The 25,322-nt window shown below is 45.3% G+C and overlaps 1 protein-coding gene across 7 annotated transcripts in view; it reads right to left on the bottom strand.

Moving 5' to 3' along the window:
- Positions 1-1,919: 1,919 nt before the first annotated feature.
- The window catches only part of FARP2 (FERM, ARH/RhoGEF and pleckstrin domain protein 2), a 79,220-nt gene continuing 55,817 nt past the window's right edge, over positions 1,920-25,322 (bottom strand). For 3 of the 7 annotated variants that reach the window (XM_088060811.1, XM_014258309.2, XM_014258310.2), the window contains exons 14-28: positions 22,815-22,993; positions 18,584-18,673; positions 16,887-17,020; positions 15,953-16,034; positions 13,893-14,130; positions 12,964-13,094; positions 12,116-12,184; positions 11,641-11,730; positions 11,247-11,267; positions 10,905-10,987; positions 8,693-8,811; positions 7,727-7,890; positions 5,008-5,115; positions 4,129-4,280; positions 1,920-3,001 (exon numbers count right to left, since the gene is read on the bottom strand). In XM_088060811.1, coding sequence (XP_087916937.1) covers positions 2,914-3,001; positions 4,129-4,280; positions 5,008-5,115; positions 7,727-7,890; positions 8,693-8,811; positions 10,905-10,987; positions 11,247-11,267; positions 11,641-11,730; positions 12,116-12,184; positions 12,964-13,094; positions 13,893-14,130; positions 15,953-16,034; positions 16,887-17,020; positions 18,584-18,673; positions 22,815-22,993 — 1,748 coding nt within the window. In that variant the 3' untranslated portion in view covers positions 1,920-2,913. Of the gene's footprint in view, positions 3,002-4,128; positions 4,281-5,006; positions 5,116-5,717; positions 5,858-7,726; positions 7,891-8,692; positions 8,812-10,904; positions 10,988-11,246; positions 11,268-11,640; positions 11,731-12,115; positions 12,185-12,963; positions 13,095-13,892; positions 14,131-15,952; positions 16,035-16,886; positions 17,021-18,583; positions 18,674-22,814; positions 22,994-25,322 lie in introns of those variants that run through there. The other 4 variants (XM_014258311.2, XM_014258312.2, XM_014258313.2 and 1 more) reach the window with 4 other exon arrangements.

The raw sequence follows: 25,322 nt of genomic DNA, 5'->3' as shown, positions 1-25,322 counted from the left end.
TGAGGCTGGTGTAACTGTGTTATTAGGGGAAAAGGACTGGTTCCAGCTGCTTACCAATCAGGCACTAACCCTGCCCAGCAGAGGCCTTGGCTCCTGGCACAGCAGCCCTTGTCCACTGGCACAGCCATGGTGTGAGCACTGCCAGGCACAGAACGCCTGGAGCCCCTGCCTGCTGCTGCTTCAGTAGAGCTAAAGCTGTGGTGGGTGTTAAGGACTTCACTGGTGTAACAGAATCACTTCTCTGACCAGGGAGGAGAAGGGAGCTATCACCAGAACAGCTCCAGTCTGTTACATTAAATGTGTCAGGAGTTACTGCACAGTCTGGTTTCTTAAGCAATGAAGCAGGACTGTGTTAGCCTAGATGAAGGTCAAGCATGAAGAGGCCAAACTCGTAGTGTAGGGTTGTTCAGCCTGGAGAAGAGAAGGCTCCAGGGTGTGAGACAAGGTGGGAATGATTTCACACTGACAGGGCAGGGTTAGATGGGATACTGGAACAAAATTCTTTTGAGGGTGGGGAGGCCCTGGCCACAGGTTGCCCAGAGAAGTTGTGGCTGCCTCATCCCTAGAAGTGTCCAAGGCCAGGTTGGATGGGGTTTGGAGCAACCTGGGATAGTGGAAGGTGGCCCTGCCCATGGTGGGAAGGGGAGGGGTTGGAACTGGATGGTCTTTGAAATAGTGAGACCATGGTTATGGAGCTGTGCAGTCCCAACTGCATCTCCCCCTTACATACACCTTAGCAAGAAACTAATGTGCAAGGACCTGTTTTAATTCTGCTCTTGCCTAATGCTCCTGTTAAGGAAACATCTTATGTCTTTAGTTAAGACAAAAATATTCCTGGAGAGTTCTGGAAAAAGAAAATACTTCACAGAACTGATACACCATTGAAATCCTCACCCTTTTTAAAGTTCACTGAGGTAAGTTGCTAGGAATAGCAATGTTTTTGGCCTTTCTAGCCTGAGCTCCTGCACTTTAAATGCACAGACATTTGAGCTCAGCATTCTGAATCCAAGAAGGGACTTTTGCTACCTGTCCTTCCAGAGGCTTCTGATTTAGAGTCCCCCACCTCAGCAGTTGCATCTTCAAGAGAGATGCTGAGCTGCACATTGAGCACAAGCAACTGAAGGATCATTCACTCACCAGCCCACAAACTGTAAGGGAAGACTCTTGCTCAATGTGGGGTAAAAGGCATTCAAATTCCACAAAGGCAACTCTGCCACCTCCTCCACACCATCCCCACTTTGGATGGAGAGCTCTTGGTACAGTGTGAGCTGAGAGCCAGAGTCCTGGAAAACTACTGAGTAACTGGACCCTGGGATGGTGGGCCCAGGAATGGGGATGGTGAGCTCAGGAATAAGAGGCTGAGAGAGTTTTATACCAAGATGCTATTTACTTTGAACAGTCATATTCAGTATAACATGTCTAATCAATCCACATGGATACACCTACAACAGGTAATTAAAAAAATAATAAATGAAGACACTAATAAATTAAGTACATTTAACTTAGTTGGGACAATGGTCTTCGTGTCACCGGTGCCAAAGGCTGGATCTGCAGTTACTCCTCTAGGATGCAAATGCCAAGCAAGAAAATCCCTCTGGATTCCCCCTCCCTTCAGTCCTCATCCTGCATATGCTTGAGACCATAACTGAACACCCGTGCTGGCCTCTGTCCTTCCCATTGTTCCATGGGATCTCCACATTCCTCCATCCTCACAGCATGCAACACTTTCCTTTTGCTTTCATTGCTTCACTGCATTGTTCCTTCTGTTAGTACACAAACACTTTTCTATCTAATATAAATCAGTCCCACAGCCCATCAAAGCCACATCCAACAGCATCTTGTGGCACTTAGCATCTGTCAGTCCTTTTGTGGAGGCACCCAAAAGTGATAGCTTTACAAAAGAGAACAAGCTGCAAACATTTCAGATTTAATACAGAAATTTAATAGAGTCCATAGACACTAATGCTCCATCTAGAATCCAGTGACTTTTACACCTTCATGAGAAACAGAAGCTGGATCCCACCCTGAACTGAAACAGAGGATGAGGGATTTTCAGAAGTCTTTGCATGACAAAAGCACAAGCAACAGTGACTTTCAGAGGCTTGTTCTCCTACAGTGTTTAAATGCCTTGAAAGCAACACCCACACCAGAGTGGAGAGTATTTGCCATCCTGTGCCTTACTTAACTCCTACTACAGGATAAAGAAACTGGAGCTGTGATATGAGAATAGTGATTGAGTTCAGAGGACAAACCATGCACCCCTCTGCACCAATCCACCAACACCTCGACAGCTCAGCAGAGACTCAGTCTTCCTTCTTCCCTGGAAAACTGCTGCCTTGGCAGCTCCCGAGGAGCAGAGCTGTTCTGGGAGAGCTGCAGTGTCTTTTCACAAAGAGCCAACACATGGTGTGTTCATGTGTGTCTGAGGCACCTGTGCCAGCTGATGCTTCCAGCAGCAGGATGGGTTTTGCCACCAGCCCCACAGAGCAGCCAGGACAGGGGGTGTCTGGAAGCCCTGGCACCCGCTGCTCCCAGCCGGCTACGCTACTGGAAGCTGCTGGTTTTCTCCCATGTGTGCTGATCATCCAGTCAAAATGTAAAAAGAGGATGGCACCTGCCTTCAGGGCAGGTGAAAGTGTCACTGTACAGGTACAATGGAACCCTTCCACGATGTGTGCACACTGGAGCACTGCTGTTGTTGGGGTCTCTCTAAGTAGGTTCAGCTGGAACAGACTTGACCCTCTTCCACACCACTGGGAATGGATGTGATCTCTGTCTGCAGCCCCCTCACTCCCACTTTCCATACTGGGGGAAACGAGCCTCCTGGGCCTTTGCTTTGTCAACTCCAGAGACTCCTGTTCCCACCTGCTTCTTTTGTTGGTGTTGCCAGCAGAGATCCAGCTCTGCCTCACGTCAGTCTGTGTGAGTGTCCTTCTCCTTGGGAAGCAGCAGGCTCGACCTGGCCGGGGAGCTGGTGGCTCTTTTGATCACCTCCATCCACCTGCCAAGAAAAGACATGAGAAATGCTTAACCCTCACTCACAGGTAATCTTATCCTTTGTTATGAGCTGTACCCCTTTCCCAAACCTCCCAAAACAGTCATTTTTCTTTCTTTAACAAGTCTTCTGGAAAATGAACTCTTCAAAGCTTGAGATGTGGTAAATACCCTGCAGAATGTGGTTGCCTTCCAAGTAACAAGTCTACAGTGCTCTGAGCTCCAGAGAACTCTCACGAGAGCTCACTGTGTTCTCTCCTCAGTGTTATCAAGGATGACAAGCTGACAATAATTATTGCTTTTCTTAACAATAAATTAGGAAATAGGTAACAGCCTTGCTCTTGTGGAAGAAAGCAAAGCAACAGTGAAAAAAGCAAGATAAATCCACTGTGAATTGGATATTTTTCCCTTGAAATCCCTGCATGAGCCCAGTGCATTAAAGAGCACAACTTCTGGCTCAGGTAGCTGATACCTCAGCTGTTTACAAGTGTGTGACACTCTCCCAAGGAAGGGGAACATGTGACACCTCAGTCAAACCACATTCCAAAACAACCAATACAACCCTGCATGGCAGGACCAAGTGCAGGGTTCTCAACATAGCAGCAGAGTTTTGTACGTGGTGCATTTCACACACAGTTTGGACCCTCTGCAGAAGCCCCTAAGAGCAATTAATTGTAATTATAGAGGATAATAATAAAATGTAATTACAGAGAAACCAAACAAGTGAAAGGGAACCCTGCACTTGTTACTCTCAGCCTTGTGTTGTAACTTCTGCTCCCAGAGATGGAAGATAAAAACCAAAAAACTCTTTATAGAACCTGGAAATCTGACTCCCAAGAGCTGGTGGGGCCACAGCCCTTCCCCTCCCTCATTCCTCCTTGGCTCCAAGGAAGCCCCAGACTCCTGGGGCTCACACAGCTCACAGCTCTAGGTGTATCCCCAGCTCTCCCACACACAGAGGAGGGTTCTGTCAGAGAAGGGAACTCCAAATATCATCGGTGGGGAGAAGGAGGGAATGTTATTCCTGAAAATTTGCTGGAAGATCGCTCAGACTAGGAGGAAAGAGAGGGTGGGATGACCAACCACTGAGTTTAGAGCAGGTTATAAGCCAAGACACAGAAAACAGAAAATTACCTCTCAAAGGTGTATTTGCTCTCAGCCCTGAAGAAATACACGTGGGACTTGAACTGCAGCTTGAAGACATAATCCTTCTGAATCCCATCTGCCTCCACAGGACAGCTGACTATGTAGCCAAGCAGGGGGAGGCTGGCCAGGGGATAATCATCCTGCAAGAGACCCAAGAGCACAGCCCTGAGTGCAAGGCACCCCAGCCATGCAGCCCGTGTAGCACAGGTGAGGGCTGTGCACTCTTGTTCAGGAGACAACAGGAGAACTCTTCTGCAAGGCCACCTACAGCTTATAATTAAACCTTCCCCCAACTCCTTTCATTTCTTTTATAGTTATTTGCTTCTGCTCCTTTGCCCAGCGCTGCCTCCTGGGCTCCCTCCTCCTTCTCTGCACCCTTTCTATGGAACTCGAAGCACAGGTCTGACAAAAAAAGGTAAAGTAACTCTCATAAAAGAAATGTGCCCTCAAGGCAAGAAGGCAGAATAACCCAATTACTGGGTTAATAAACACAGTTTATTTGGTTAATAAGATGAAAAGATTGCACTGCACCATGGTTCATTATCAAGCAGTTGCTGAATGCACCAGCACAGAGAAGTGGGCAAAGAAGATACAAATGCTGCTGTGTCACTCACATCCTTCAGTCACTGCATGAGGAGAAGTTTCCCCCTTACCCACAGAAGGTCAGTACTGTCTGAACTGGAAATTCTGATTAAGTTGCACAAGAAGTGCCCAGAGCCTTTCAGAGACCAGCTTCATTATGAACTACCTCCTCTTCCCCTTGCTGATCTCCTTCAAACAGCAGAGATTTGCCCCTGGAGCTGAAAGTCAAGGATCCCCAGGTCCCCCCCAACACCCTGACCATCATCCCCTCATACACCTGCCCACCTGGTGTGTCTTGTAGAAGAACAAGCAGAAGTTGGTGAAGACGACCCACAGTTTCTGCCAGCCATTGCTGTTCTTGAACTTCCTCAGCAAGTACCCAGAGAGCTGGTTCTGGCACAGAAGGAAAAGAGGACTGCCATGAAATCGCAGGTTGCCATCCTGCTGCAGGTGAGCAGCCCAGCACTGCTCCTGTGCTTGCTCCCTGCTGTCAAAGGCCTCCCAGCCATGGTGGCAGCCACCAGGGCCCATCCCTTTCAGCCACCCTTTCTCACATGCAGAAAACCCACGTGGAACACACTGTGTGAGAAGGGAAATAAAGCAGGAGAGGAAACAGAGGACTGCAGAGCTGGGAGATAAACAACACGTGGCAGCTACATGAAGCAAAGCTGGCGTGGAAGGGGGCTGCAGGGAGGGGAACACCACTGCCTTGGAGTCAGCCAGTAGGATAGGGAAACCTATGGCATGACAGTGCAGGAATTCTGTAATTTGAGAAAATGACATTCAACATTTGAGAAAAAGAAAGGTATCTGGCAGATTTACAGAGAAAACCATTTTTTGAGGCATAAATAGGAAGAAATCTTGTCTTAACAAGGCAATGGTACACATCTGCCTCTGAGGACGAGGATCTTCACATGAACAGTTAGAAGCAGGACATTTTCCTGGGAATCCCATGGCTCCACCCCACCAGCACAAAATGTGAGAGGCATCTTTACCTGGATCATGCACAAGTAATCAGACAGGGAAAGGCTCTGGTTCCGGTACCAACAAACATGGGTGATTGTGTTGGGCCGTTGGGCCTGGCCCAGCAAATAGCGAGGAGGAAGCTCTGGAGAAACAGCAAGAGAGCAGAAAACTGAGCAGAGAAAGGGGGAGAGAAAGAGAAAAACAGAATGTTAGGGTGAGAGGAGTGATGCAAGAAAGATGGCTGTCAAAGGAAAATGGATTGTGAAAAAAATGATGGTGTTAGAACATGGAACAGATCAGAGTGAGAGCGAGTGCAAGAACTCACACATTCATTCCCAGAACCTGTAGCAGGATGGGCTTGTTATCCATGCACAGAACTGTGAACTGGTGTCTTTCCCAAGGTGTCAGCAGGGAAAGGACTGTCCCCTCCAACAGAAATCGCAACAGAAGCCAGCTCAAGTGCCCCATATCTGTACCTCAAGCCCAGGTCACATCTACAGCACTTCCCTTACCAAGCTGATCAACAAGGTCTCTCTATCAGAAAAACACAGGAGCTCCAGTGCCCAACCTTTTAACTCCAGTTAAGCAAGTGCCTCAAGAGCAGAGCAGGACAGGCAGGCACAGACACAGGCTGCAGCCCCCTGCCCCATTGCTTTTGTCAGGTTAGTGACTTCCTTTTTATCTCCATGTTATTTAGGTCCTTCCTACTTCTGGAACTCTTCCAAGCATGCCAGTCTCCAGGAAGGCGTCCTACCCTGCCAAACTGCCTAAAGTAAAACTGTAGAGCTGGTGCAAGCAGTGTAAGGAGTGCTGAGCTGATCAGTCTCGAAATCTGCAGGATTCAGTGCCCAAATGTGCCACCAATGCTTCCTTGCACTGTGAGTCACAGCAAGACCAGAGGTACCAGTGGCTCATAGAACCCCAAAAAGGTTTGGGTTGAAAGGGACCTTAGAGATCATCTGGTCCCAACCTCTGCCACGGGCAGAGACACCTTCCACTCAACCAGGTTGCTCAGATTCCCATCCAGCCTGGCCTTGAACACCTCCATGGGCACATAATAAACATCTCTGCTCAGCATAAAATGATGCTGCCATGAAAAGACACTTGGATGTTCAGTCCTGTCCACAAGGGGAAGACAGAAAATTCCAACTGAATTTCATCTTAATTCTGGGTGCAGTACAGCAGCTAACCAGAGCTCAGTACAGCACAGCCAATCTCTAAAGGAAAATATCATGGTTAGAGAACTTATAATCATAGAACCATTAAGGCTGGAAAAGACCTCCAAATCATCAAGTCCAGCCTTTGACCAAATCCCACTGAACAATTTGGTCAAGTGCTACATCCACATATTCTTTGAACATTTCCAGGGACAGTGACCCCACCACTGCCCTGGGCAGCCTGTTTCAATGCTTAACCACTTTTTCCGTGAAGAAATTCTTTTTGCTTCCCAACCTGAACCTCCACTGTGCAGCTTAAGGTCATTCCCTCTGGTCCTGCCCCTTGTTCCCTGGGAGCAGAGCCTGACCCCCACCTGGCTGCACCCTCTTTTCAGGGAGTTGTGCAGAGCCAGAAGTTTCCCCCCTGAGCCTCCTTTTCTCCAGGCTGAGCTCCCCCAGGTGCTCCAGACCCTGCCCCAGCTCCACTGTCACTCTCTGGACACACTCCAGCCCCTCAATGTCCTTCTTGTCGTGAGGGGCCCAAAACTGACCCCAGCATTTGAGGCACATCAGCAGTGCCCAGCACAGGGGATGCTCAGTCCTCCAGCAAGCAAAGTGAAACCCAAAGGAGCGATTCAGTCCCAGGATATCCTGGGTTTCCTTTAAACCTTCCCTGCTTTGATCCCACTGCAGAAGCAAAGCCCTGCTGCACGGGGAGCGGAGCGTGAGTACGGACACACAGACAGGTGCAGAGAGGACAGCATGCAGTGGTGTTGGATGGCCCAAGCTCTCCCTGGACACAGAACCACTGCCAAGGCCAAATGGGAGATGGAGGCCAAGGCAGGATGGACAGAGTGGGGCCAGAGCTGCACCCTCGGTACCTCGACGGCCACACTGTGGTCGGTCATGGAGACGCTGGTGTTGCGGTACCAGCACACGTGCATGGTTGTGTTGGCACGGTGGTGGCTCTGCCTGTCCAGGGAGCTACGAGAGGAGTGAATGTCATCTTCGGACTCCTGTTCTACAGAGACCTCATCAGAGGATCCTGGGGGAGGAGAATTGGGTAGTGATTGAAGAAAACTGTGCAATACAAAAATGCAAGAGAAGCTGGGATTCCTGAGAAAGGCAGTTTTCTCTTGCCATGGTGCAGTTTTAAGTACGTCAAGCTCAACTGGTTACACAGCTCCAACAACCACTCTAAGCACATCAGTCTGGGTTTCATGATCCACTTCTGCCTGGGGCAGCTGACTCTCAGGATCAAAGGACGGTTTGGGTTGGAAGGGACCTTAAAAATCATCTGGTTCCAACCCCTTGCCATGGGCAGGGGCACCTTCCACTAGAATAAAAGTACAGAGTGGTTTGAGACAGTGCTGTGTCAAACAAACAAAAATGACCACACTTCATCCTGAGTCAACGAACAGAACTGAGCTCTCCAAGAAAAAATACTCCATGTTTCAGCACAGCCATAAAACCACCAGACAGGCACAGGAATACTGGGTTGTAAAAGCTGACCTCCAGAGATGCTACAAAAAAATTCACCACATGGTTAAATTGAGAAAAATCTATGTAAAGATTTTTTACATAGCACTATGTAAAAAGGACTAAGCACCTTATATTATAAAATTAACAACTCTGCAATGGGAGAATCTCTGCTGCATTTAAAGCTACCTTGAACATCAGTCTAGGAAGACAAGCATATCTCTTTTGATTAAAACCAAAGCCCAATTAATTCTCCATTATCATATGAATTATAAAAATATGTCATTTATGCCATCAAACTCACTAAAGGAAAAGCAGAAAGGACAGGACAACTTCTGCTTTTCAAGGAGGCAGGGAACACCACTTACTGTTGGAGCGGTTGCACATGGAGTTTTCCAGAAGCATCTCAGATTTCTCAGTAGATTTCTTGGCCATTTCAATTGCCACATTTAGGTCTTCCATCCACTTGCCCATCTCCAGGCGGGTACTGCAAGGGAAGCAGTGAGAATGGGGATCTGCCAGCCCAGAGCTGTGCCCATGTGCTGAAGGCACAGGTCACTGCCCAAAACAAGGGACAGAATCCTTCCATTAGATAAATAAAACCAGATTTAGAATTCCTCCAAAGCAGGAGCTTTCCAGAGAGGAAACTGACCTCATACAGCCTCCACCTCTACATACAAGCCTTGAAACAAGACTAAACTAACTAAACACCTGGACTTTACAGAAAATATAATGAACAGACAGCTGGCAGGGCTCAGAAGAGGAATTCTGGAGATGGAGGATATGAGCCATGATTTCTTTGAAGGATAAATGGCAACCTGAAGCAGAGCCCATATTTTAAAGGGCATCTGGGATGTACCTGACATCACAAGCAAATAAAACCCAGAGTGCAGGAATAGGAAGATTCCTTCCCCCCTCCCAGGATCCACTACAAGGTGAGACCTTCACAGCCCTTCAAGGTGTATCTGTATCCATGGGGATGCAACAGTGGAAGGTTTGCCTTTAGACACACCAAAACATTTCTTTGTTTTGGTAACCATCTCTTTTTTCTGAAAGTTTTTAATTTAGACTGAAAATTCCACACGTGGTCTAAAGCCTAGCAGCAATTTTTATTTTTGGCAGGTAACCTTGGAGCTATTTAAAGTCATGACAAGGTAAAAATTCTATTTATTTTTCCAAATCTAATAGTCTTTCAAGCACTTTATGACTCATAGCTGCTGAGAAGTGGTTGATCTTAAAAAAAAGTTGCATTCTCAGGTGCTAGGTTGGAATTTAAAAAAATATATCTACATACCAAATGTATTGACTCCTGTGCCATTACACATCTGATTTATAAATACACTGTAGTGGTTATTTTTCAAGAACAGGTCATCAAGCAGTAAAATCCCCTGTGATTTAAGGTTGAGATTTAGTGCTCCCACCCTGCATTGTTTGCATTCCTGATTCCTGCTGCCTTTTCACAGCAGACTTGCAGAAAGACAAAAACTCCTAAAGCTGATCCTGACACCAGGTGTAGGAGACATCCTAATTACAAAAAGGCACCAAACTCACTGTACAGGGGTGATTTAGGCTGAAAAGAGATTGTTTTTATTTCCAAGTCAGCCTTTAATTTTATCTCTCCCCAGCTTCTTCCATGAGATTCTGCAGGAACTCTTCCCTCCTCACAGCAATTTGAATGTTCTGAACTTTAATTCTTTTGAGTCTCTAAAATATTTCTGTTTAGATTTTGTCTCCTGAAGTGGTTTGAAGGACGACACTGGCAACTCCCAAATAAACAAAACCAATGGCAACCTTATTGCTGCTGTTTGTGTTTTGGGTCAGAAAGAAACAGAATCACAGGATGGTTTGGGTGGGAAGAGAACTTAAAGCTCATCTCATCCTACCCCATGAGGGCAGGGACACCTTCCACTATCCCAGCTTGCTCCAGGCCCTGTCCAAGCTGGCCTTGGACATTTCCAGGGATGGGGCAACCACATCATTACTCCTCTGGGCACCCTGTGCCAGGGCCTCAGCACCCTCACAGGGAAAAATTCCTTCCCAGTATCCCATCTATCCCTGCCCTCTTGCAGTGAGGAGCCATTCCCCCTTGTCTTATCCCTACAGGCCCCTGTCCAAAGTCTTTTTCCATCTTCCTTGTTGGCCCCTTCAGGCACTGCAAGGCCACACTGAGCTCACCCCAGAGCTTCTCTCCAGGCTGAACAATCCCAACTCTCCCAGCCTTTCCTCCCAGCAGAGCTGCTCCATCCCTCTGCTCATCCTGGTGCCCCCTCTGGACTCTCTCCAGCAGCTCCACGTCCTCCCTGTGCTGGGCCCCAGGGCTGGGGCAGCTCTGCAGGTGGGGTCTCACCTGAGCACAGGGGCACAGGGGCAGAATCCCAATCCCTTTCCTGCTGCCCACGCTGGGGATCAGCCCAAGATAAACTATTCTTTCCCAAAATTCAACACTGAAAAAGGAGTTAAGAGTCCTGGGCTTATTTTGAGGTCCAGAGGATGCATGAAATACCCCTCTGGCTCTGCACCACTTGAGCAGTAACTTTCTGGAGAAGGAATCCATCAAAGCCACAGGAAAACTAGGATTACCTGGCTGCCACCACTATGGTTTTCTGTGCAGAATAGATTGTGAAGCAGTGTGGGACAGACCATTCATTCTCACTCTCCTCCACCTGCAGGAAAAGAAAAGATTATTTCTTATCAGTGCTCAGTCACCAATAAATACTAAAACTGTCATGTGCTGGCTGGGACTGGAGGCAAACAGGATTCCAACCTGGTAGCAGGAAGTGCAGAACAGCAACTCTTTGATGAATACCACTTACTTTCAAGTCTATTTTGGATCTATATGAAAATCTATGGTGTGTTTCTACTGCAGGGGCACAACAGGGCAAGGAAAGGAAGGGGCAGGAGCAGATTTGGCTCATTACTTACCGGAGGGTCGAGCACTATCAGCTGCAAACCAAAGACAGAAAGAACAATCCTGTTAGAAAAGGTGTGGGGAGGCAGAAGGATTGATTACATGCCGAGGTGTGTGCAGGGGGACAAAACACCAGGGTAAATAAATCCCTGTTTCCAGATCAGCCTCTCACAGCAGTGTGAAAATGAATGGGAAACAGGGTGTGCTCCAGCTGTTTTGCTAATGTGGAAGGAACAGACTCCTCACCTGCAGATAAAGAAAGCTCTGTTTGACACACTCAAGATCCAATTGCTGAGACAGACCTTGGAGCAATTTGTGGCCTTGGTCCTTGTGCCCTGAAGGATTTCCTCAACCTGTCTTAGGCAAAGCCATTTCCTTAACCCTGTGATGCAACATGGAGCCACTTACCAACATGCCATGCAGAGAGAGGTGTCCGTGGATTTTGAACTGATTTGTCCCTGTGACCCCTTTGCTTGTGTACAGTAACATATCTGAGAACTGGAAAGGCAGGAAGAGAACAATCAGCGTTCTGAAAGCAGCAGGCAGGGCCAAGGATTTTTTGATATCTCCTTAAAAATCTGTCGTTTAAAGGCCACTGTAGATACATGAAAAATGTGATTTCTCAGTCAGTTTGGCCAACTAGCCTTCAAACCTCTCTTTTGTTTACTTATAAGAGAGGAAATTAATTTTTTAAATTCTGTTACAACTCTGTGCTATTATGGAACCAAGAGAGTAGTGCCATAGCCACACTCTCTAAAAGCATTGCTCAGAGTGAGTTTTCAGTTTCAGCTGCTGATTTTCAGCACAAGAACATGAAAACACACTTCCTCAACAACTCTCTCTTGAAGACTTTGGGTTTATAAAAATCAGAAGCAGCACCCACCAGAAAGAACATCCGCTGCTGTAAGCCCTTCTTAGTGAGCTTGTACAAGCAACCTTCCCGGATAAACTCCTGCAGTGGAAAAGAAAAAGTTAGATAATGTTTGATCTTTCCTGACTTAAGGGAATTTTATTTTCATCCCAGAGTACACAGATGTTGATTGGTGCCCAGCAATGATCACTAACAGATTTCTCAGAGGCCCAATGACACTTTCCTGTCTTTCTTGTGACATGGATCAGCTCCTTGCAGCAGCCAGCATTTAAATCAGTGAAGGAAGAGAAGGGAAAGGAGTAGAATTCCTGTTGGACACCAGCAGTTCACCTATCACACTTACATCCCACTGTAGTGACTGCCATAGCATCCCCAAAGCACATGTGATGCTCCTGTATTTATGCCCAGTACATCTATCAAAAACAAAGAAACAAAAAACCAGGCAGGAACTGCACAAACTCCTGTAATGCAGAGGCACCCACACCAGTTTAGCCCAGTGCTGTGGCTCTTGCCATCCCTCCATTCTCTGAGTTTGCACCAGGCAGACACAAGCAGAGCTGGGAGTGGATTTCCAGTAGGACACACCAGTTCCCACTCACACACAGAGCACCATACCCCAGCATACCCAGAATCTGTACTGGAAACACAAAACTGCAGCCAGAGTTTAAGCAGAAGCATTTCTGATATATTCCTCAGAATATCACCAAGGTGATGATCCCATCATCCATGGCATTCACTAAGAGACAGTTTCATGAAGCCTTTACAGCTGTCCCATAGACTGGGAGGGCAGCGATGGCAAATCCACGCTTCAATGGAAATAAAACCAATACAGTCTCTAAACACTAAGCAGAGGCACTTACCCTGCCAGGTGCTGTGAGATTGTCTATCCCAATCAGGTCATGCTGCAGCTCTGTAAGCTTCTGGAAATTTTCCAGGCGGATGAGGCTGTGCTGTAGCTGTGAGGTCATTTCTGTGACTTCCTTCAGCGCATCTGTGAGGAGAACAGCAGCAATGGGAGCAGAGCACAGCAACCCAGGCCACCCATTTCACCCCTGGAAAACTGAATCTGAAATTTAGATCTCAAATTTATAGCAAATTTTAGAAAAGAATGGTTCATATGGAAGGGAACTACAACAATCACCCAGTCCAACTGCCAACTTCTTTAAGTGTATTTTAGAGTTGGGTAAATAAAGCAAGCAACTTCATAGCATTTCCTATGCTTCTGGAAATGTCAGTCTCAGATTTTGCTTAAACAAAAAGTGTTACCATGTAGCTGAAAGTAAATTAAAAAAATCAAACTATTTCTGCCAAAGATTATTTTGTCATGAATGGAATTTACTACACACACTTCTGTTGCTACAAATCAAGCATTTTTTTTGGTCACATTTTTACATCTAAATGACAATAAGTTTGTAAAAAACCTACTCTTTTATTTCCCCCTGCTAGGAGACAAGAAAAGGACCAATTTTCCAGCTTTGGTTGAAGCACTGGGATCCATCATGAGAAAACCACTTCCTGGAATGCCAGGAAAAAGAAGCACTTACATTGAATTTATGGACATAATTGAACATAAGTGAACCTAAGTATTCAAAGGCCAGGTTGGACGAGGCTCTGAGTATCCTGGTCTAGTAAAAGTATCCCTGTCCACGGTGGAAGGGGAATGAGATGAGTTTTAAGGTCCCTTTCAACCCAAACCATTCTGGTCTTCTCTGATTCCATAATTCTTGTCTTCCCAGGGCTCAGAGTTTTGGATGCCCATGGAAAGGGGTGTGGCTGGGTGCTCACTCACTCCGGCAGTCGGCGAAGTCATGGTGCTCTGCTGTGTAGTGCTTGCACAGCCTCCCCAGGATCAGCTTATAGTGCATCAGTCTCTGGATGGGTTTGAGCAGGAAGGTGTTGAGGGGCAGGTAGCAAACCTTCTGCAGCTCAAACTCCTTATAAACCATCTCCAGCTTCTTGAGGCGTTTGGTTGCTTTCTCCAGTTCCGTCAGGACCTCGTCGTGCTTCTGCAGGTAACTGGTGAACTCCTGTGGAATTGGACAAAAAGTTACTTAGATCACAGGAAAACAGTCTTTCATAATTAAAGGAAGTGGCAGGCAGCTCCCAGCCAAGGTCAAAGTAGGTGTCTGTGTGCCATTGTGCCTGCTGGGAATACTAATGCTGGTGGTGGAAAGAGCAGTCCCCCACTCCTGCACTCCCATTCAAGCCACTGGTTTTAATTAAATAATTATTCCACTCCTGCAGCACTAATGTAACTGTCCCACACAGGCACTCTGCTCCAAATAAAGTTGACTTCATTTCAGAAGAAATTATTCTGCCTTTAAAAAATATGCATATTTTTAAATTAAATAACCTTGTGAATCAAGGTCTCAATAAGGGAGGTAAATAAATTTTGTTTTCTGCTGAATAACCAACAAGCACCTTTTCTCAAGGTAAATGCAGGTAACTAAATAAGCAACAGTGATACAAAACCTTCCTGCAATTATTTTACTGTTTTCCTTTTAAATTGCTTCTCAGCAATAACTGTTTGCAAGTTACTTCAAGACTGACTGAAAAAGGATATGTTTAGATGAGATATTGGAATGAAATTCTTCCCTGTGAGGAAGATGTCAGACACTAGAATCTGATAGTTCATGGCTTAAATATTGTTAGGAAACTTTTGCCTCTTATGGCAAAACTGTATAAAGAAGCTACAGCCTCAGAAGTCCAGCCCTTCCTGAAGATGCCTGACTGGAACTTTGGACTGTGAGTTGAGATGCCTTGATAAGATAAAGGGAATGCTATTATTCAATAATCATTTAGGTCTAGGGAGAAGTAAACAAGGGAGAGAGAAAAGAATGCAGGCCCAAGAAAGCCAAACCCAACAGAAAATCATTGCTGGATGGGTTTGGGTGGGGGAGGCCATAGGCAAAGAGCCCAGGTTTGCACAGAACCCCAAAAACAAAGGGGAGAGGAGGAGAGTTTTGGGTGTGCAGCAAAACCTCCAGTCAGAGATAGTGAACACCCATCCTCCCTTACACAAACTGCATCAGCTGCAAAACCCCCCCAACCCTGGGAAGGCCACATCCATGGGACATGCATGTGGGAGGGGGTGGCATAATCCATCCAAGACCCCTGCAAAGTGCTCCCCAGACTTATTCCTGTGGCTTTGCACCACAGGACTGCACATGATGCAAAGTGATTCAGTCTGCTGCAACAGACTGTGTAAAACTCGCCACCCCCTCTAGGAGAGATTCCTGGGCATTCCACCTGGCCTGAGCCAGGTGGAATTAATCCATTGGATTCTGGTTTTTTTTTCTCACCACCAAGAAGAGCAGCTGGACAGGATCATCAGGACGCTGGTAGGATGCATGGAGTGGTGATATTTTCTTTAATCTATCTTTGTTCCTCTCTTTCTGTCCCCCCACCTCTTTTCTATTTCTTCCTCTTCCTTCTCTCTCTCTCTCTGATATTTACTATTAAACAAAGCCCATACTATTAACTTTGGCATATAGTCTCATTTGCACCTTAATGGAAGCAGAGGCATTTCTAGTAATTTCTAATAATTTTATGAACCAGACTGTAACAGGTGGTGAGGCCCTGGCACAGGGTGCCCAGAGAAGCTGTGGCTGCCCCTGGATCCCTGGAAGTGTCCAAGACCAGGCTGGACAGAGCTTGGAGCAACCTGAGATAGTGGAAGGTGTCCCTGCCCATGGTGGGGGTGGAACGAGAAGGGCTTTAAGGTCCCTTCCTACCCAAATCCTCCTGGGATTCTGTGATTAATGGAAATATTAACCCTGAGCACTGATCCTTTACAAATCAAATCACCTCAATAATCCCCAAATTCCATGTTTTGAATCCTGTATCTACCTTCAGAGTGCGCATGTTCCTGAGCATGACATCTCCGATGCGTTGGTACTCCCCTTTCACGTGAGCATTGGTTCTGCCTTCCCTGGAACACAGGGAGGAAAGGAGAAGGCAACATATATGTGGGATCAAGAAATTTCTGTTTTCTCCCTCCATCTTCCCTTGTAATTCAGGACATAATCTTTAGCCATTTGGCACTCCTATTTCACTGTTCAAATTGAAAATTTGGTACATTAAATATGGATCCTCTACAAAACAGCAAACACAAAGACACGCTTAAAAAACTGAGAAAGGACTAGAAAGGAACTTGTGTGAAGGTCTGTTTGAGAGTTTTATGTTTCAGACCTCCACATAAATGTCACAACACGACCCCACCTGATTCTGTGAATTTATTTTTATTCATACTTTTGTTGACCACCTCCTTTTGAAAGGCAGTTATACTGTAATATATAACATGTCACCTCAGGAGAAAATAATACAAAGTTGAAAAGACTAAAAACATCACCTGTGAAATAAACTGCATTGCAAGAACCATACTACCACCTTAATCACAAAAATGTTTCCTAGATTTTCATCTGGACATTCATTAACTGGAAGGTGTGGAAAAAACACACACATCATTTTTTGATCTTGTGCTCCTTCCTTTTTCTAAGGCTTCCTTTTTCTAAGGCACTGTCAGATTATATCAACAATTGATGATCTTCAAGGTGTTTTCCAACCTAAATGATTCTGTGATTACAAAACCCTCGGTCTGGTGCACAAGTCATACAACTACAGGACATTATTATATTGGAAAATGGGCTTTAATACTTTTTAGTACTTTTTTAATAACATTAATATCATAAAAGATTTCTCCTTGCTTCTAATAATGCAGAAATACCAATTGTAGTCTGGTTTTGATGTGAGGATGTAGAAAAAGGTCCAGCTGCTTGCTTACCAGAGTGAGAGCCTTTGTTCAATCTCCTTCAGAAAGCCTCGATGGAACTCATAGATGGGGTCTATATTGGAGAAGAGCAGTGTCATCAGGCCCTCTGGCATGGCATTCTCCTTGATCACAGCACTGCGGAACCACTGCCAGAAAACCAGAAATTCTCATCAATTTCTCTGTTTCAGAAATACAATGTTAGTAAGAAAATTCCTGCTCCTGCAGCGATGGGGAATGAGAAAGTATTCATGGGGAAACAGCAGGAAGGAAGAAGAAATATTTAGGGAAGACATAATTTGTGAAAAATGAAAAGATGGGATTTTTTTCTTTGCCAGATATTGTTGCACTATACTGGGAATGGTGAGGCACTAGGACACAGATTCTCTTGTGAGTTGAACAGGAGAGCTCCTAAGGTTTATTACCTCAGATCTTCTTTTATAGACTGATACACGAAAGTCCAGAAAGGTAAAACTCTTATTTGTCAGTGAACTAACACATCACCATCATTGGTCAGTGGGGTACACCACCCCTCCACCTTCTCTTGCAAGAAAACAAGAAAGTGACAAACAACACTTGCAAGGCTGTTTTTTATCTCTGAGGATTGTTTTGATTCCTCCTTATGATTTCCCAGGCGAGTCTGAGAAAGTTATGCAGCCTGCTTTTCCACAGGCACTGTGCTCCCTGCTGGCATTTAGCATCTATAAGATATGAGGAAGATGAGGCTCATGGCTGACTCTAGGCACAAGCTTGTTTCTGAATGCAATGATAGGATGGTTGGGGACAGCTGAGTGACAATCAATTACCCAGTGGCTGCCCCAGCTGCTTCCACTTCCACACAGATAAAACTGCTGTCATAGGCCTGGAGCCCTGTGCAAGTCCCTCAGCTGAAGACATCTCGTTGCAGGTCACACTCCACACTTTATCGCTTCCCCGCTTTCTGGCAGGGACAGGGATATTACAAAAATCCTCTGAGATTTTTCTGAGGTATTCCCCCTTCTGTTAGGAGAAGTTCTGGGAAGCCTGTAGGAGGAATTGGAGTGAGATGGTGCTCAATGAGCTTGCAGAGAACACCTCCACTGAGGCCATGCAGTGTTAAGGGACTCAAGCTTTTCTTTGATGAAATTAAAACAACAGCTTATAGAAAGGCAACAGTCACAGTGCTCAAACATGGACTCATGAACAAAAAAGCTCTTTTAGAACTACATGAACTGGAAATTCATGCTGCCCTCCAAACCTGGAGTCACTTGTCTATTCTGGGTGAAAGGAGGAGGCAGAAACAGAAGCAACAAAAAAGAAAAATCTCTTCAAACCCCCACAGGTTCAATGGCCTTTGCAGCTGTCATCTGCTCACAGATCCAAAGGCACAAGGATAAAAGCTTCCCAAGGAAAAGCACAGAGAAGACAGCCAGGTTATAAGCAGAGGTGGCAAATATCACTGAAACTGAATGCAAAACGTTTTTAGGCTTTCCTTGTTCACAGTTTTTAGACCAAAAGTCATCAGGATGGCATAGGATGTAGCTGCTGGAGCAAACGATGGAAGTCCAGAGGAGGTATCTGCTCTCCCACAGAAGGAGCTACAGAACAAGGAAGGGGACAGCTACTTGGCTCCTGGATTATGCTACATCACAAGAAGAAATTCCAAGTTTTTCCAACCTAACAATCACAAATCTGTTAAAAAAGGGAAAATAAATAAAGTCAAACCCACTTACTACTGTAATAACCTCCAGGTCCTTTAAATAGGTGCGTTCTGTGGCAAGGATCTCCTTTGCTATGAAGTACGCCTTGTCGGTGGGGTAGCGCTGAAAGGACACACAGCCATCAGTAAATACTGAAACACAGACCTCTATTTCCTACTGGCCATCAGCCCAAACCTCACAGCCACTTCCCCTTGCTGTGTGCAAATGGAGCAGCTCATTAGCAACAGGACATCTCTTTATTCAGTATCACATTCTCAAATACTGACTTTACTATAAAATATTCTTTATATTGCAAGAGTACTAAAAATACTGTCAATTATCATAGAATCACAGATGGTTTAGGTTAGAAAGGACCTTAAAGCTTATCTCATTCCACCCCCTGCTGTGAGCAGGGACACCTTCCACTACACCAGGGTGCTCCAAGCCCTGTCCAACCTGGCCTTGGACACTTCCATTACATGAACTTCCACCTCAAATCAAGGGAGAACTTTACAGAAACGTGGAAACACTTAACCCAAGATTCCTAGATTTTAAACACTTCTCTAACCAAACATAGCCCAACAGATTTGCAAACAGTCCTTTCCCAAAACTGTTTATTTCCACTTACAGCTTTCACTCTAGCTGCTCCTTTGAAGACCATATTAATTAACTAAGAAAAAAAGAAAATTAAACCACAGCAGTTGTTGGCTGCATGATTGCTCTAGGCCACTCTTTAAAGAGAAGACAGAATGGATATGGAAGAACAAAGGAATGCAGTGGTGGTAAGAGATGTTGTGCAGTTGCAACACAAAATCAGCATTAGCCTGAAAACATATATTACTAAAAAATATGTAATATTAAGGAATTAGTCACTCTTCAAGGTAAGGAGTTGCTTTTTCTCCTTAGCTCACTATGCTGTGCTGCAGTTCCATGCAAAATGCCACTGAGTTATGTCAAAATTTAGTCTCCTCCATCTCTGCCCCTCTTGAGGGAAAGACTGCTTTGAAAATTCTTTCTTCTGTTTCCTTGTATGTTCTGAGTTAATTAAAAATTCTCTTTATAGATTCACTTTGAGATGCCTCCAGTGCTGTCAGCACAGCTACTGAGGGCTTCTCCTCAGCAGTTCCTTACATGACAGGAGAGTTTCTGCTATCAGGGATGTTTTTACACAGCTCTGGCTACATCCCCTTCTGGACTATGTCCAGGGTCTTATCGCACCTCTTTGAAATCTTACAGAGCATTAAGGTGTGTGAAAACATGGGAGCTTGACTTTTACACAGGCAGGTAGTGATGGGGGAACCTTCTCAAAAACTAAAAACACACCATGGTCATAACCTGTCACTTCTCATAGCCTGCATGAATCATGTTTTTCTCCACCTCTGAGCATTTCTGCAGGTTTCTGCTTCATTCTCCAGCTGCCTGTGTGCTAACCTGGGGTACAAGAGGGCTTTTATTTTCCCAGACACCTTCTCATCCTTCCTCCCTCCCCAACACATCAGCCCTGTTTATTCTCAGAAGTTCCTGCTCTTTCCAAATTGCTTCCTGGTGGAATTTAGTGCCATTAACTTGCTTTTTTTTCAGTCTTGCACCAGTCCTAACTGCATCCCTTGTGCTGAGTGCTGGCAGCAGCTGCTGGGCAGAGGAGTGGAAAGGCTGTCAGTGCACAGGGGCCCTGCCAAACACCTTCACTGCTGCTCAGACTCTGCAAGGGGAAATAAAATCAGCTCATGCCTCACAAGCCAAACACAAGAACTCTCTGAGGTGTCAGTCTCCTTCTAGAGTGCAAAGAAAATATTTCTACAACCACAGCAGACATCAAGGCAAATTTCCATTTTGAAAAACTAGTATTTCACCATATAATGTACAAACAATCCCACCTGGAAAACTTCAACACTCACCAGATGCAGCAACCCCAGCTTGTGGGGAGTGAAGAGCTCTACTCTGAACTTGTAATGGCCAAAAATGTTTAACTTTTCACTTCAAACACCAGGGTTCAGAAGTGTTAAAAATAACTCTGAGAGGAGCCCTTTTTAAAAGTGGGTTGCTACAACCAACCTCCATTAGAAAAGGAACAGGGAGAAGTCTACCAGTAAGATGAAAGAAAAGCACAGAGATTTAAAAAGAAAGAAAAAAAACCTCATCTTTCTCAAGGTATCAGTACTGGACCAGCAACAGCATGGCAGCAGTGAGCAGACAGCACACATTGTGAGGGCTGGAGAGTTTGCAGAACATGCCCTGATTAACCAGGTGGAACTAGAGCAGTATCACCTTCAAATCAGAGCTCTAGTCAGAGAGATAGTGCAAGATTACGTTTTTCTTGTACAACAAAGCTGTAAAGCTCCTGTGAAATGTAACCAATTTAACACTGGTTTCCTCCTGCATCTCTTTCACTTAGAACAGTATCTCTGAACAGACATCAAAGCCCTGGAATACTCAGGAGTTGATCAAGCTTAAGATCAATATAATAAAAAGAAGTTCCCTTCTAAGGAGTCTCACTTTCATAAATCAGTTTCAGCCTGAAGGAGAACACAAGCTGCCAAAACACCAGACCTTGCAGAATGTGGCAGAAAGGGCTGGGCTTCAAGTTTAAGTCAGCTAACACAGTCTCTGCTCATAATTTCCAAGCTATACGGATAAATGACAGAGTTATTTTTAAAATAACTATGGAAACTAATAGTAGAGTGATCAGCCAAAGCTATAAACTCCACTTCAAAAAGTCTAAATGAGACATGGAAGCTGCCAGCTGGGAGGATTGTCTGCAGCTCAGCTCCCAGTCACTGGTTAAATCTTCCTCTCTCTGGCACTTAGATCATGTCTACACCATGGGTGTTTCTCAACAGCATCACAGAAGTGTCTGGAGATGCCCAAGAACATGGTAAAAACACCAAAGAGCAGGGGCCTGTGACCTCCTTACTTGAGGATCCTGATCCTGACAGAGGTAGGACAACCAGAGCACTGGATGGGGCAAGCAGAAGTGCTGAAGCAAAAACCACACAAAGTGGTTTCTTCTTTGTGGCTGTTCAGAAAACAGTAGATCACAGTGTGGCTACTGACTCCGTGTGGAATGGAGTTTGGACAGTGGAGCCTTCCTTGCACTCTAATGGAAGATCCTGGATCCTTCTCAAGCACCAGAGCCAACAAACCTCTCAGCAAGCAAGGAAAGGAGAGCAGAGAGTCTTCCAGAACAAACAATCTACTGTTGGAGTGGACTTCTTTATCCTGCTGGAAGAAATGCAGCAAATCCTGAGCTCTACATGGGGGTGAGGAAAACCCCACATCATGTGGGGGAGTGCCTGGTTAAAGCAACCAGTGCTCACTGGTAGGCAGAAAGAAAGCAGCCCAGGCATGGAGCAGTACCCAGACATAAGCACATTTTGAAGACCCAAAGCTGTTCCTGGTTTGAGACTCACTGGACTTGCAAAAAGTCTGGGGCATTTTTGTCCCACTCTTTCCAGAAAGTGAGACTCAAGCTTCTGCAAGGCCAGAACACTGCCCACCACTCTCCAGACAGAAGGGTCAGCTATGGAGAGGACAACTTCAACAGCACTGGCAGCTCTGCTGATGAAAATGATGAAATGGATGTGAGAGAATTCACACTGAGCTCAGGGGTTCAAGGGGAACACCTCAGGACCCTTCTAAAGGTCCTGTCATGATCAGAAAGCATGACCTGCAGGAACAACATATGGTGAGATGGACCAATGACACCATGAAGAGACTGCACGGGAAGGAAGGAACCCAGGAAACAAACACCTTATACATTAACAAATCAGGATCTCTGAGGATCATTGGGTCCAGCTCCCCACTGCTCCCAGACCCACCTGAAAATAAACAATATGACTAGGGGCATCATCCAGATATTCCTTGATCTTTGTTAGGCTTGGTGTCATGATCACTGCCCTAGGGAACTGCTCCAGGGATCAGCCTCAAGATGAAGAACTTTTCCCAAATATCCAACCTGAACTCGTTTCCATTCTGGGGTACAAAATGTGGATTTTGAACACAGTTGCCTGATACACTGCTCCTGCTAAAACACAGGGAGGTGGTCCCAGTGGCCATGGCAAGAAGACACAAGATGCCAGGAGGGCACTGGGGACTCCTGCCACAACATCCAACCAACCTTCAGCACTGGAGTTTCACCACAGCCACCACAGAATAAAGCACAATTGGCATTCAGCACCCAGCAAGCACAGCTCCTCACCTGGCACCTTCAGTGCCCAGCACAGCTCCCACGTGGCACCATTATTGCCCAGCTCTATGATCTTACCTTCCTTTTCATTTCGTCATCCTCTTCTATCCTGGCCCCACCAGCATCGCTGAGGACGGGGCTCAGCAGAGGGGATGAGCCCTGAGTGGCTGCATTCAGGTTCACCTGAAAGGCTGGGGTCAAGCCTAGGGGACTCTTCAGCACAAGGGAGGACAGCTGGGCCTGGTCCACAGGGAGGCCTGGGTGGGAAGACAACGAGAAAATGGAGTGGAAAAGGAGAGAAAATTATTTCAAACATAGTGTAAATAACGTGATTATCCACTGTTACAGCAAACCAGCATTGCAATCTCAATTATTTTTAAAAAGAGAAAAGAGAAAGAGCAAAAAGGCATACAAATCCAAAGGCTTCAGTGTGTATCTCACAGTACAGGGAGTGTTCCCTGCATCCCAGGGCAGTGCAGTAAGGACAGACACACCAACAACCACAGCTAAGGGAAGGATAAATTGCTTATTGTCAAGGAAAAAATGCTGCTGAGTAGCAGCACAGTTCACAACACAGGGTTATACTGCAGGGACAGGAATACAGCTTTTAATTTTTGCTTTCAATATAAGAGTTACTTTTCAACACAGGGAAAAGCTAGGACAAATTATTCCATGATTTGCCACTCCAGAAGACAAAGTATGTTAGAAGTATATTCAGAAATATATTTTAACTTATTATTTTTTTATTTTATTTTATTTTTTTTGTGGACTCTTTCCAGATTTCTGACACATCACAGTAAATTTAAGCCTTCTCTTTTCAGCTTTTTTGGACTAAAGGAAGGTAACAGATAAACTACACCCACAGAATTCCTCCTAACCTCACATATTTTTTTTCTGATCTTCCCTGTCATAAATAATTGAATTTTTTCCTATCAGTCAACTAAACAGCTACCAGCACTTAAGCAACTACATACAACTTAAACACCTTCCCAAGCCTCCCCAGCAGGATTTGTTGTGTCACAAATGCTAAACCACCCACTTAAAGAAAAATGGGGAAATCGACAGCCAACCCCAAACTGCCAAATCATCATTTCCCAGACTATTTAGAAATCACTGCAAAAAAAAAAAAATAAAAAATAGTGCTTTAAAAATATCAGCCCTCACAGATATCCAGTATCTCCTCACACCATCGTGGGTGCTGCAGGAGGAGTTGGGAGCTTTCGATTCCCAGCTGTTCAGGCTTGGAAAGCACACCCAGGGTGAGGCAGCCCCAGCCTGTAATTCCACATGGACAAACGCAGGAAGCTAAACAGAGCTGCACTCGGTCACCTGGAAGAGATTCAGATCATCCAGACTGCTGAGTTAACTATTTGTACACTAGTCCAGCACCACTTCTGGAGCAGATTTTTGCTTCTCTCTGAGCATTTTGTCCATTCACATTGCTTTTAATATTACTCCAGGAAAGCAACACTAAAAAAAGCATTTGTTTCACCTATCCAGGCACAGGATTAAACTTTGCTTTTAAATGCCAGGAATGCTGAAAAAACAGCTTCCAAACAAATGAGTTTGCAGGGGTGAGGAGTTTCTTTAAGTTCTTGGAATTTAACATGAAGTAGCAACAAATTCCAGAATCTGTAACTTGAATTGCTTCCAGACAGCCTGAAAGCAAATGAAATGTAACTTGCTATAAACCACCCTGCTTTTTTGATTGGGTTGTTCTACCTTTTATCTCTCCCAACAGAAGATGGCCAGTAAATTAATTGCAAACATTGAATCTGAAAGCAAGAACCCCTCCCCAAAGCCAGAGTGCCTAATGGAAATGAGAGGCACATTCACAGAATCATAGAATGGTTTGAGTGCAAAGGGACCTTAAAGGCTGCCCAGTCCCACCCCCTGTCAGGGCCAGGGACACCTTCCACTACACCAGGCTGCTCCAATTCCTGTCCAGCCTGGCCTTGAACACTTCCAGGGATGGGGCAGCCACAGCTTTGGTTGGCAAACTGTGCCAGGGCCTCCCCTCCCTCACAAGGAAGAATTTACTCCATCTAAAACTTCCCTCCTTCAGCTTAAGGCCATTCCCTCTTGTCCTGTCACTTCCTTCTTTTTTTCGGTCTGTTTTCCTAGAAGAGGCTCTAAGAAGTCACAGAGCAGCTCAAGTTAGCTTTTTGGCTAACATTTGCTTAATGAAATACTTGATGTAAGCTCAGTGCGATGGTGTCTTGGCAGATGGTATTACAAGTGAGGACTGCAATTTTCATTCTCATAACCCAAGTTTTCTCCACCAGTGAAGCACAGGAAGACTCCGGGCAAGAAGGTAGGATGTACAGCAATTCCTCATTCTCACTGAGAAGGATGGCAAAGGGAGAAGCTATTTCAACAGCTGTTCAATGTAGAAAACTCCTAATTAGGTAGAAATATTGATGTGAAGATCAAAAAATGTGAATGATTCCCTCTGACATCAAACCTTGGTACTGCAAGGTCTTCCCCACAGGCAGCATCCTCCAGTTATATTAAAATGGATTATTCTTTCAGAGGGATATTTCTGTGTTTCAATATTCTGCATGAAGTGGAAATTTGTTCTCTACA

The sequence above is a fragment of the Pseudopodoces humilis genome, chromosome 11 (assembly GCF_049639895.1).
Source record: "Pseudopodoces humilis isolate 2021_Gansu_Grassland_sample_001 chromosome 11, ASM4963989v1, whole genome shotgun sequence".
Classification (NCBI taxonomy): Eukaryota; Metazoa; Chordata; class Aves; order Passeriformes; family Paridae; genus Pseudopodoces; species Pseudopodoces humilis.
The sequence above is the reverse complement of the archived record's forward strand: the minus strand, read 5'-3'. Positions and strand labels throughout refer to the sequence as shown.